Source organism: Falco punctatus (assembly GCF_963210335.1).
Source record: "Falco punctatus genome assembly, chromosome: 5".
Classification (NCBI taxonomy): Eukaryota; Metazoa; Chordata; class Aves; order Falconiformes; family Falconidae; genus Falco; species Falco punctatus.
Window position 1 is genome coordinate 47,711,298 of NC_137584.1, and position 14,041 is coordinate 47,725,338.

The 14,041-nt window shown below is 41.6% G+C and overlaps 1 protein-coding gene across 10 annotated transcripts in view; it reads right to left on the minus strand.

The window, feature by feature from the left end:
- IPCEF1 (interaction protein for cytohesin exchange factors 1) overlaps positions 1-14,041 on the minus strand; it is a 112,812-nt gene that overhangs the window by 49,076 nt on the left and 49,695 nt on the right. For 6 of the 10 annotated variants that reach the window (XM_080389794.1, XM_080389791.1, XM_080389795.1 and 3 more), the window contains 3 exons: positions 11,554-11,604; positions 5,559-5,595; positions 4,723-4,892 (listed from right to left, as the gene is read on the minus strand). In XM_080389794.1, coding sequence (XP_080245920.1) covers positions 4,723-4,892; positions 5,559-5,595; positions 11,554-11,577 — 231 coding nt within the window. In that variant the 5' untranslated portion in view covers positions 11,578-11,604. The other 4 variants (XR_013928523.1, XM_080389788.1, XM_080389790.1 and 1 more) reach the window with 3 other exon arrangements.

The following is a 14,041-nucleotide window of genomic DNA, read 5'->3' on the forward strand; positions in this document are numbered from 1 at the left end:
TAAATATATTTATGAAACATAATGCATTCATCCAATGAAAGAGACTGATGTCCTTTTTAGCTTGCCTCAATACATTGCCTAAATGTTGTGGCTTTAGGAGATTTAGTAAATCATTTACTAGGCTTTTTTCAATATTTAAAGTGAATGTAATGGTGCAGAAAGAGTTTTAAAAACAGTGCTGTAAAGGGGAAGTAACTAGTTATTGTGGAACAGCTCCAATCTGCGATTCAGGGTACTCCTCACGGCTTCAAAGTGTTTCAGTGCTGCCCCCAGAAGACCCTGTGTTGGAGGAGCAGGTCAGTCCTCAGCCTTTTAAGTCATTTTTGTCTCCGCCAAGTACACCAGTGAGACAACCTATAGAGTTGTGAATAATTTGTGTAAGATATTGAACCAGAGGTCCCCAAACCCTTCAGCACAATCAGTTGACATCAATGACTTTTCATCATCCACGTAAGCAGCTGCTATAACTTAAAGGTAAAAGATTTCTGTTTTAAAAGACTGCAATTATACATCTCCTGGCAAAGCTGTTAGAGTGAGGACCAATTTAAATCCAGCAGACAGGCAAAAAAAACCCCAAAGATAAATAGTGACAGCAGATCACAGCCTGCAACCCTTTGATTTTATATTTATATTTCTTTTCAGCTGAATCCCCATGACAACCATCGTTAACACATCCTGCAAAACTGTATTTCAACTCTACTTGGAAAACCAGCTGAGCTATCCTAAAGGCCACAAGACAGAGGCATTTATGTCCCTTTCCAGTCAACATGATCCAACATGGTCACAAGGAGCCAGGAGCCTGGGATTACACATGAAGATCATCCCCGCCACCCCTCTTCCTATGCAAGAATACTGATCCCTCTGGGGTTTCAGTATGAGAACTAAACTGCTTAAGGAACAGAAAGGGTCACACACTGTCCTTTTTAAATAATTTTCTTTAGGGCAGCTGCCTACAGAGAGCAGTACTCGAAAGGGGGAACCAAATGCTAACGTAAAGCAGTTGTCCAAGAAGTCTGGTGTTCCTGAATGCACCCAAGAAGTCTGACTGATCAGATCCATTTTCTCATATTTTCTGTTTCCACTGCAAAACCAGACCTTCTGTGTTTCTTCCTTGCCCAGACATCTTCCCCTCCCCAGACTGGGGCCACGTATATGCTGCAGACAGGTTTACCTGCCTCATTGGTACCCATACTTTACAGAAAGAGCAAGCCTATGTGGAAAGATGTTTCAGGGCAGTCTACCCAAGTCTGCTGAGACCACCAGGGCCCTGACTTTGCCACTCACAGTACCTCAGTAGCTGGTCAAAAATTAATTTGGATTTGCCTGTGTGGTCTGATTTGCTTGCAGTGAAGGAGAAGCTTGACTCTTGGGGTGTTTGATCTGCTATCGCTGACCCTTCTCAGCATTTTACTATTTTTTCCTCTTTTGAGCTGTGGTTTTCACAATGTGTTTTATGTTAAATTGAAGGAAATACCATCTGCAAATGTCACACACAGTGACATATTGCCTTCTCCAATCTGCCTCATGTGTAAGATGCAGTACCAGAGTGGCCTGAAGGTAAATTAAATCAGAGCAATAGAAACATCCAGAGCTTCTGAGGTGCCTGAAGACAGACTTCACCAAGAACATGATGTTAGCTGAGGTTACCTACCCAAATCCGGGACAAAGCACATTCCCATACAAATTCCACCCACACTCTATTTTCTCCATCTCCATTAGAAAAAAAGGTCCAGCACCCTGTTGCTATGCTACAGTTGCCAGTGTCTGGTTGACTGCAGTTTCCACACAGCCACAAACAAAACACACTCATTTCTCACAAGAACAAAACTGGTCAGACAGAGCTAGAGGCAGTCAGTGTGCCCCGGTTCCTTCAACCTCAACCCTGCTCCTCTGCCACCACCTTTCACTTCAGCTTCTATAAGAGGGTCTGTCATGGGAAGTCTCAGCCATGTGAGGAGCAGGGCTCCTCTTTTTCAACACAGCTATGAATTAAAGTTTGTCATCTTGGATGCCCCATAGGGACTGAGGATGAACTCCATTGAAGGCAGTGGAAATGCAGACAATATTAAAGCTAGGCAGATAGTAAAAAGAAATATCAAGCAAGTGAGTATGTCACCGTTATTTCTGTTTCATCAATCTAAAAGTGAAAATATCTGTGAAAATACAACAGGTCTAATTAATCTTAGATATGACTCTGAGCAAGGCCCTGGTCTCATCAATTTAAGTAAGCAAATCTTAGCAAAAGACACCTCTCCTTCCCACACCCCTTTGTTACTGACATTACAAATGTTGTCTGAATCTACAGTTATGCAGAGGTTGCACTTTAAGTTGTCCAAAGAAACCTCAAGTTTTTAATGTAAAATAGCATGTGTGTCAGCAGAAGTTGAAAGCAAAGAGGTGCTATCAGCTAACAAGTTTGCAAGAACTGTGATAGGTGAGAAGTCAGAGGTCACATCAGCCAACAGTATTTTGAAGCCATATGAACTCTTTAGAGCATATGAAATAAATCGGAATGAGGGTGCCACCGGTTCTTCAGCCTTGTTCATTTTGGGGCAGTCAGTGACAGCCAGAAAAGCAGGCATGGACTAAAAGGATGAGTTTACCCGACTGATGAATGCTGTCTAGTAGCACTGGATCAGCATGACTATGGTTTCTCTGGATGCCAAGAGCAGAATTTAGCCAGGTCACAACTAAAGGAGGTAGAGGACTTTTCACCTCTTCCCCCACTACCATTCTTTTCGCAGAAGGCAAACTTTGACTAGTTTTGCCTTGTTTTATTTCCTCCCAGCTTGACTGCTCCTCAGAATAATTCCTTTCTGACATTGCACGTGTCTGAAGGACACATCAGCCAGCCGGCTTACCTTTCTTAACATTGCTTGGCCAGAAGTACTACTACAAGCAGTGATTTAGAGCAGCCAATGCTAATAAGGGGTTTGCAGGGTATTAATGCTGCTGCTGAGTATATCTGTCAGGCCATGTCTTTCAAGCAGAGATATTGTAACCACTGGAAAACAAAGCCCTGTTATTCTTTTCTACTTTTCCTATTTCTTTTCTTTCTCCTTCTCTCATGCATGTATTTGACTTGACTGCTTGAAGGTTCCTTTCTTGAAAGGAAGCTATATCAGACAACCACAACACCACAAAAAACAACAGCCCAAGACCAGCAGAATTGTTTTCACTTTTCATCAAAAAAAGAATAGCTAATACCATCTTTAAATGCCAGTCAAAGTTTTTATTCTTATAAAAAACCCACCACTGTACCCACAACTAAAAGGAGAATGTGAAATACTCTTTACATGAGTAAAGTTTTATTTAAAGTAATAGGATTTTTATTATGGTTTTAACTATTTCATTTGTTCCCTGAAAGTAAGCAAGATTTTAGTGAGGATTACTGCAATAGAAATGAACAAGTGGAAACAATCCAGACTGGATTTAATTTGTTTAACTGCTCTAAGGATTAATAAGGATTTCTTTAACCTTTATCCTTTTCTGGGCTTGGGACATGCTCATTTCCAGAGCAGCCCATTTGCATTTAGGGAACCTGATGCCCATCCACAATTCTACACTGAAGCTGCTGAATTCCAACCTATGTTGCTGCTGGCACCCCCCAGTCCTCTGCATGCCCCAATTCTGGTCTCTGTCAGTCCATCATCTGAACATGATAGGAGCTTTTTTCAAGGTAGCAGTGCAAGAGAGCAAAGCAAAGAGAATAATTATGTCTGAATCTTCCTAGGACAGGCAAGACACCCTTTCTGCCCCATCAAGCCGAGCTGTAGCAAACAGCCTGGAGTAAAGCCAGCTGTCCTCTCAGACCCACTGCTTCTTTGCACTCAGCCATAACCTTTCATTGAAAGGGTTACTCTGGATTGCTAATTATGCCTTCCCCACCCCTTTTCAACTTTTAATTCCTAGTTTCTTCAACTCATTACAGGAATTCAAGGCCTGCTGCTCTTTATCTCAGACTATTTCCCGCTTGCACTGTAAGTGGAGTAGACTACTCGAGCTGGATCAGCAGAAAGAGAAATGCTATTCCAGCTGTCCTGAGGAAAGCTCATCCCCTGAACAGAAAGCTGGACCTTGACTTCAAAACACTGTGTCCTCCTGCAGATTTGACTTTTAGCATCAACTCGTCAGAGCAGGAAGCTAAACATCAGCAAGAACACGAGAACCTTAAATAACAATTCTGTGGATGAGACACCAGCAAGACCAGGAGTAGAAACATCACCAGCTGACAGTGCTTGTATCTGCAACCCTACCCCAGTGCAAACTGGGGAGGTGGGGGGGAGCAGGAAAAAAAAACAAGAAAACAAACAGACAGATTAATCTCAGTGTGGAAGGGGATAGAAAGAGAAGCAGAAAAGAGACTTCTGAAAATTAAACTAGAAGTGAAGAAGTGTTCCTGTTTTGAGCATCTGCAAACTACCCAGCCCAGGAAAACCTTTCTCAAATTCAAATGCTTCCAGTGCCTGCAAAGAGCAGCTCTTTAAAGTGCAGAACAGACAGCAAGTTAACATTTCACAAGTACTTGCTGAAATAGAAAAAACATTCTGCTTGTTTCACATTCACATAGACACTTCCCAGATTACAAGAAATGTCAGAGCTGAGAAATGCACATTTGTACATCTCCAGGATGCATCTAAATTGTGACCCCAGCTTCCCTTCTTTTGATCCCAGCACACATTTTTTGTCCAGCACCCAGAGCCGGACAGACGCTGTACTCACCAGCTGACTGCTGTACCAATACAGCGATGACTCCTTGAGCACACACCAGAACTTTTTCCATTTGTTGCCAATGAAAGCTCCTTTTTCTTTCTTTTTGTAGAGCCATCCTTGGCAATCAGCTTGCCCCAGCTCTTTACACGATATCCTCCGTCGGCTCATTATAAAGAACCCTGTGCCATTAAAAATACAATGGTGTTTGTTTAAAAGTCATTACCAGGAAAGATGTAGCTGGCAATTAAAGATATCAACCTTACTTAGCAATTTCAGCGAGTCAGCCGAGCATATCTTAAAATATACTTAGAAGTCGTTCAGTTTTATAATGGCTGTGACAGTAACACACATTCAAAAGGCATTCTGATGTGGAGAAACAAAATATTAAGCTACAGATAATGCAGATGCTAATTAAAGCTAAGATAACCATACAGGAGATTTTGTAAATTAAAAACATATCCTTTGATCTTTTTAAAAGAAGCATGCATATATTTCCCTTCTCACAGCTGCACTGAAAAGAATACATCTATTTAAGTCAGCTAGAGAAAACTATTATGCCAAGTACATGAAAACCGCGCGTGTGTGTGTGTGTGTAAGTGCAGGCAGCTGATTCTACCTTACTGATTTCCAGCTTTGTTTCAACTAACATACCGCAAGGATTTAGTCCAAAGGAACAGCCTGTTGTCATTTTTCTCAGAATCGGTGCAAGAATCAGTGGAGTTAAAAAGCAGCCTTCTACCAGCTGAGTAGCAGTATAAAATCCTCACTCTCCCAAGAATAAGACATACTAAGAAAATAACAAAAGAGGAACCCAGGATAGAAAAGAAAAAACAATCTCTCATTACCTTGACTTTTCTTTTTTGCCTTCTGACGCAAGGGAACCTGTAAGAAATGCAGGAAGGAAAGAAAAGAGGAAATTTCAGATTGTGTTGCAACATTTGTGTAGAAAGGGGAGGGGGAAGCTAGAGAAGGACGTGGTGGTGATGCTGGTGGTATATGCAGGATGGAAACACATAACCCACTCACTGCTGAAGGGATGTTAGCAGCTGAAGCATAAAATGTGTTAATTAAAATTGATGTATATCTAGTTGAGCAAGAGCAAGCGTAACTATTATACATGTGTCTATCTACTAGTGCTTCCTGTTTCACACCCACAGGCAGCTTCGACTTTGCTGCGTTTGCCTGAATTGTATTCTGTGTTTAGAAGTTAAAAAAATATAAGTTAGGAGTCCAGCATTTTAATGCTTTATTATGATCCACAAGAGGGATTTATAAATATGGGGAGATTTAAAATACATGCCAGGTGTCTGCTTGATGTTTAGCTCATTCTAAGAAATCCAAAAAAAGAAAAAAATTGGATTTTCCACTCCTGTTTTTTTATTTAGTGCACAGAATGTATTTCCCCCTGTAAGAGTTTCATAACATTTCTTTTACAAAATTAAAAAAAAAAAAATTCACGTGAACCTGACAGATTATCCAAACCATAAAACATAAACATGCTATAAGTTTGCCATTCCATATATGAAAGTTTTAATCACTGCAAAAATAACACAAATTAATTATATTTACTCCTTTGCAGTCTATATGTTTCATCCCACACAAACACATAGAAAATGAAACTAAACCAGAAAACTATGGACCAAAAAAGACATCATTAGAAATGTAAGGTCTGGCTTTTGAAGTAAATTCTCCACAGTCAGGCTGGTTTGGTCATATGATTGTGGACAAAGCACTTGACTCCTCTTTGCCTCAACCTTTCCACCTCTAGCATGGGAACAAAAACATTCACCTTTTTTCTATTTTTAGGAAGGTTTTGAAGCTTCCAAATGACAAATGCTGGATAAGGTGACGTATGATTTATTATGCCGGCCACAACGTTGCTATGCAAAGCCGGTAGCTACCTGATCCGCTGCAGAGCTACGCTATGAACATCCCTAATGCAACCCCTCTGCCTAGCCAGCTGGCTTTTCAGGAAAACAACCACCCATTTCATAATATTCTTGAAGGATCTGATGGCTCTTTTCACAGGGGAATTATAGGTGAGTAAAGCTATATCATCTGGAAACAGTAGAGACCACTACCACCAGTATTTGCAAGAGCTAGAACTTTCTGTAACCAATGATCTTTGCATCATGTATCACAGACTACAGAACCGTGTATGACAGTCGTGTGCTTATCTGATGCCTATTTGAGATGACCTGAACAACACACTTGTGGGAGGCTTTACCAGGAATGAATAATCCCATACTCCTGCTTAATCATCATGTATTCTTTTTTCTTTTTTTCTTTTTTTTTTTTTAATTCTACCACTATCTCGTTCAGACTATTCTCCATGACAACAGACAAAGAAAAGCAATAAGAAAACATATCGGCTCTATTGGAGGCTTCACTATTTTCCCATCCTGTACAGACCACCCCTTGTGTCTTCGTTCCAAAGAAGGTAATGCCCTATTAATGACACATGGAAATAATATATGGCCTCGGTGAATCAATGGGTCACACAGTCACATTAATTATTTTCCTTTAGAGCTACCCAAAACAATAATGAGAAAAACAAATATGAATCAGCTCTCCTTGCATAAAAATTATATAGTGGGTCAACATCACATCTTTGCTATGATACTATGGTAGGGTCGTTTCACCTTTAAGCAACATAAAGTTGCACAAAAGCAATACTGAGACAGGATGTGGCTCTCTAAATAACTGAGGAAGTAGATCTTTCCACTAACCTTATTGATGACCTAAAGTACAACAACATGGTCTGTGGCTCATCTGCCAAGAAAGGGTTAATGTACATATTCCATACCATCTGTTAGGGCCCACTTTATATACAGACTGAGTTAAAAACTGATTACTTAATAAGATATTGGGGTAGCAAAAAGAATTTACAAGTGTGTATTTATTAATTCAGCAGCAATGATGGTATCCTGTAGCAAGTTGACAGGGATGATGAATCCTCATCTCTTCGTATTTTGTGGCAAAAGTTGGGTAATTGATGGAGAAAGGAAGGGCAGTTTCCCCAGCCAGCACTGCATTTAGTTTGCCTGGATAAAATCAGTGAAAAATCTGTAATGAAATCATTGCTGAGTGTCATTTTGTGAATTAAGATCTATTTCTGGTTGTCTTTCCCAGTATTCCTGAAAGCTGAAGTAAATTTTCAACAAATTAATCCCAAATCTGGAATTCAGCAACTTTAAAATGTTTTTTAGTGCTGTTCAGAAGCCCAGTATCATCTTATTAAAAAAAAAAAACAACATTTTGCTCTGCACAAGAGAAACTTCTAATCCCAGACTGCAGCAATGAAATCCAGTGTTATTCACAAAATTGCTTTCCCAAATTTTTTGATTTATGAACAAAAGCAGCTTCTTTCTCCAAAGCACCAGTTGTTAGATTCAGACAGATACTTTATGAAATAAACAGTTTTCAGTAAAACTGTTTCCATTTTAAAACGAGAGAAAAACTGTATTTAAATGAATCTATCACGAAATTCCAAAATGCCTGACCAGCAGGATTTTAATTCAGTTTTCCATGAGAACAGAACACATTAGCAAGTCTCCAGTGGCAAACCTTTGCTCAAGAAGTCAAGTCTCCTCCTCTGAAAACTGGCTTATGAGAGCCAACATCTTTCATTTCAGTGAACCTGGGTGAACACTGATTAAGCGACACTTTTAAGTTTCACTTCTGAGAGACGCTAACACCAGTGCAGAACAAAGAGGAAACTGAAAGGCAGAGTTATTAAAGCAAAAACCAACATTACTGACCAGGGGTGTAGCAACAGTTTAGATGTAAATGTACTGTAACTACCAAGCATAGTCACCAGAACAAGCTGAAACTGAACCAAATGTCATGATTTTACTGTGCTTCTGACAATATTGGATGTTTCCCTGCAAAGCTTAATTGCCTGATGGCAAATGATTTATTTCATTTGTCACAGGTTCAACTGAAAAAAGAAAAAAAAAAAAACAAACAAAAAAATCAGATCTGTTTTCTAGCTGTCATTATTACCAGGGAAAAACTGAGAGCAATATCCTCAGAAAGCTCAAAAATAATGCAAAAACATTACAGTTACTTGCACCTTTAGGAGGGCCATCCTTTCTGTGAAAGGCTGGAAATACAGTGTAGGTTTTAATCTTTTTTGGTAGGTTTTGGTTCGTTGAGACCTGAGGGCTGAACAGGATGGGATGGTGATCCTGCAGGACAATACAGGCTTCAAGATTTCTATCCATTACTGCTACATTTGGCAAATACCCCCATGAGCCAGTTGCAAGGGGAGCTGTACAACCGAGCATTGTCCACAGCCACTTCCACACCAGACAGGCTCCAACCAAAATGACAACTTCAATGAGAGACTTCTGTCAGTTTAGAAATCCTTTTTTTTTTTACAGAATCACAGTATGATTAAGATTGGAAGGGACTTCTGGAGGTCACAGAATAGTCATGGTTGGAAGGCACCTCTGGAGATCATGTAGTCTAACCCCCTGCTAAAGCAGGTTCACCTACAGCAGGTTGCAGAGTTGCATCCAGGCAGGTTTTGAATGTCTCCAGAGAAGGAGACTCCACAGACTCTCTGGGCAGCCTGTTCCTGTGCTCTGTCACCCTCAAAGCAGAGAAGTTTTCCCTCATATTCAGATGGAGCTGCCTGTGTTGCAGTTTGTGACCGTTGCCCCTTGTCCTGTCACTGGCACCACTGAACAGGGCCTGGCCTCACCCTGAAGGTATTAGTACGCATTGATAAGATCCCCTCTCAGTCTTCTCCTCTCCAGGCTAAACAGGCCCAGTTCTCTCAGCCTTTCCTCACAAGGGAGCTGCTCCAGTCCCCTCATCATCTTCACAGCCCTCTGCTGGTCCGTCTCCAATAGTTCCCTGTCTCTCTTCCGCTGGGGAGCCCAGAACTGGACACAGCGCTCCAGATGCGGCCTCACCGGGGCAGAGTAGAGGGGGAGGACAACCTCCCTTGACCTTCTGGCCATGCTCCTCCTAATACACCCCAGGATACCAGTGGCCTTCTTGGCCACCAGGACACACTGCTAGCTCATGTTCAACTTGATGTCCACCAAAACTCCTAGGCCCCTTTTCTGCAATGCTGATTTCCAGCTAGGCAGTTCCCAACATATACTGACAATTACCCCTGGCGCTATCGTTTGTGCTCACATGAAATAACAGTGGAGGTAGAAGTCAGAGGGCTGGACAAGCTTTGACAGTCCCTCTCAACATCCTGGATCCTGGCCCTTGCCAGGCAGCAAACCTCTCTATATGGCTGGTCAGGCCTACAGATAGGTGCCTCTGTCCCCCACGGCAGGGAGTCAGCCATTGCAACAACTCACCATTTTTTCCTAGTAGCCTTGCATGGTTTATAGTTAGGTGAACCAGGTCCTTCACTAATAGGTCCATCTGGCTCCTTTTCAATTTTGAGGGCAGTCAACCTCAACCTGCTTTGCAGTTGCAAGTTCTTAGGTGGGGTAAGAGCCTTTATCTTGGTACTAGCAGTCATCACCTTCCATCCCTCTTCTCCACAGGTTTTGCTTACTTTGATAGCAGGGTTAGACACTGCTTGTTTCTCCATTGCAGGTGGGGACTGAGGCCCTCAGAGAAGACACTATTTATCTCACTTCAATTTTCTCTGATGCTGCACAGCCTGCTCACTTCCTCCTTTATCTCCTCCACTTGCCAGAACAGCTCCTCCAAGATGGCGCACCTCCTGCAGGGCAGAGGGTCATGTCTCCTGGCCTCAGAGAGAGGTCCCAGGCACTTCCTTCAGTATGAGACTTGGAGGACTGTGTCCGCCATCTGAAACTGAATCAGTGTGGAAGCCTCTGCCCTAGCAAAAAAAAAGCTGCTTCCCACATCTGTTGGGGAAACTGCCCTGTTACCATCATGCTGAACACTTACAGCAGCACAATTTCAGCTGAGGCCCCCTTACTTTGCTTGTTCTTCACACCCTGCTGCACAAACTTCTGGGTGGTTGGCTGTGCTGTGGGCCTAGGTCTTAGCTAAGTCCCTCCTGAGTACCAGTTAATGGGTGCTTGACCTTCCCTAATCAGAGGGAGACGCATCAGAAACTCCAGGCACCCTGGGTCAGGGGCAGCTGATCATAATCATTAGAAGCTGCTGGATCTTCCTTGGGCCCACACCCTTGTGGCTCTCCTTACCTTGCCTAATGGCAAGGATTTGCAAATATATAGCATAGGAGCTACATGTTCACAGTCTCCCTTCCAAATTGCCTTGAGCAATCATCTCTGGGAACCAAACTCAGCTGGGCAGCATCCCTCTGGGGAGCTGCCAGGAACAGTCAGGGATTGCCCCAAGGGATGGTTCTGCCTAGATGCTGAGGAGCTTGCAGGCTGCAAGCTCCCCAGGAGAAAAAAAATGGGGTGACATAGGTATATGAGGCTGTTTTGGGGGATAGGGGTGGGGTGGGGAATAGTTTTATAAGTAAAAGCAAGGGCATTGGGCTAATACTGAAGACCAGATTTCTTATCTCATGAAGTCCGAGTCACAATGCATGAGTCTAAGGTACCAAAGGCAGCTGTGATCCACAGTACATCTTCAACAGAGTTGTGCTTTCCTTTACTAAGCACATGTATACTAAGTTACTGCTTTCTCATCCATTGAGGAGTAGGACTTGGAAGTGAGGGCACCCTGGCATCAGGCCCATACAATAGACTTCATTTCATCCTTAGAGCAAAACTGGAGCAGCCTGTGGCAGTTTCAACACTTGATCTGGCCCATAAGCTTGGATACTGATGTTGTCCACAGTCTTCTATGGTTACAAGGACACAACCTGCACATACAGCCTCTTCAGCTGATCGGTAGGCCTGGTAAAACTTTAGTTATACTTACAAGAGCGTTGCCATCAGCTTCCATGAATGGTTTCAAAGCTTAGTGGGAACACTGTAAAAAGAGAAAGTTTCCATTACTTCTGTATTATATTTTCATATAACGTAAGACTTGCCAGTAAAAAGCTGTGTTAATACACTTTGACCTGCCAGCTTTACCCTCCCCACACCACTCAGCCCTCAAAGAAAAAGACCTTTTCAAAAGAGAATGCTATGCTATGTGAACTGATTTTACTGATTTAGAAGTCAACCAATAATAAGGAACACTAACTCAAAGCTATCAAAGTTTTAGGGGGGGTGCTTTTTGTTCAGTTGTTTTTTGGGGTTAGTTTTTCATGGGGGCAGGGGGGGTGTTGGTTTGGTTTAGTTTGTTGGTTTGGGTGTTTTTTTTATGGAAATGCATAGAGAATAAAACAGTAAAACGGGACAGGTTGGGAGTTGGAATTTTTTTCCATTTAGTTTTTTACTTTGAAAAAATCTGTAAGATTTTTATTTCCATTTTGGCTGAGTAATTCCAAGTGTTTTTTGGGAATTCTAATTAGGTAACCTGCTGGCTCTCCTAAGTGGGATGAGATCTCATAGTGAATTACCCATTTTATATCAAATTGCAATTTTCTGTTCTCAAGAGCAAAATCTGTGCAGTCCAACAGTAGATGCTAGGATGTATTTTCCGAAAAAACACAAAGTTAGTAGTTTTCCATCTAGGTGACAGTTCAGGTGATTTCATTTGGTATATACAACTGATAGTCAACTCCCTGCATGATTTTTCTTTGACTGGTGGAATGGACAGATGATGAAAGAATCAGTGCAGCATACAAGATGAAGGAAAACTTACCAACTTTTTAGTGCCAGTAAGGTTTCTACAAAACTCAGCCCTCTGCATATGAAAGAATCATTGAGTGAAACAGCAGAGGATACAAGACTGTTGAAGTGAACAAGAAAGGATTTCCAGAAATAGAGCCACACTTCAGAGGAATTTCTAACGAGAACTTTTTCCTGTTACTACAACCAGTAATTTAAGATATGTGCCATTCCTCATACATAATATTTGTTTTAGTTTAAAATAAAAACTTAAAACAAAATAAAAACCCACCTACTGGCTTCCAGCAATTTCAAACCAAAAATAGAAAGACAAACAAATACATATTTTTCTGGCTCCCAACTGTTTCTGTCCAAAAATAGAAAGAAGTGCTTTCTATTAGTGGCTCAAATTGAAGACATATTATGATGAGGAGAGATGTTATAGCAAATAGATTCAAGGATGTTTAGAAATCATAGCTAGTATCAACAAGTAGAGGAAACACCTTTAGTTATACAAGCAAATTAATATCAAGACTCAAATACCGAGCCAGAAAGCAAGGGAATAACAAACTAAATTATAGTAATTATTGTGATGGGGCCTTTTTTCCTGTCATTTCTTCATTTTATGTGTGCTGTGGATTTAGGGAGGGTGGGGTGCAATTATATGAACTACACAAATTTGAATTAGCCATGGTACGGAAGCAAGAGGAGAAGTGTTCGTTAACTGGCAAGGAAATGCTTCCACCTGCGTGCTTTGTGTTGAAATGGATTTCAGCAGAATGTTGTCAGTGATTTTAACTCAAACTTTGCTTTAGTTTCCAGAAACTGGATAAGCAATCTTTGAGCCAGCATCCAATTTTCAAAAGCAGCATTAACTTCTCTCTCATTCTAGCTAAGAGCATAAGTTATTATTCCTTATGTAAAGAAAGATATTTTAAAAATAAATAAATCACACATTCACTGCAGAAATAATTCTCATACACATAACCTGAGTTTATTTCTCTTAAGTAAACCCAACTTGAGTGAGATTAGTTACACTGTAAAATAACATTAGGACTTTTATGTCTGCTCAAGTGTACTGAACTGTTGCAAAACCAATATTTTGGAAGGGCATAACCTGTTTATCTCTGCACTATGATAAAATAAGTGTTTCCTTTCAATTTTCTGCAGGTGCTCTGTATGAAAACCATCTATCCTTTCTAAACAGACAGGTGAATTAGGAGAAGGAGCTGGATAAATATGACCACTCAAGTAGAGCTAGTCTATACCCACCTTACTGGTCTAGCATGAATCCATAAGGGCTGTCTCTGGAAACCATAACCCCCTACCCCCCAGTATTCCCCTCCCACAGGCTGCAGTTTGCATCCCCTGCTGAGCTGTGCCCCTCACATGCCCTCTGTGTGATGGTAGGTGGTCACACCATGGCAGCCCAGGGCTGGTGGTTTTGCTGGCAGAAGAGCTTCTACACCCACAAAAGCTACACCTGAGCTGGGGAGCTGGGCAAGCCTGCGCGGGGTCAGCAGGAGACAACATAAGTTCACAACACCGGGAAGGTGTCTAGATTCCTGACTGGAACCACTGCAGCAGGAGATGACTTGGCCCAGAACACCTCATTTCATAGGACTCAGGGCAGATTGGAGACACCTGTGTGTGTATCCTTGACCTGACTTAGGTGGACATTGAATTTGAAG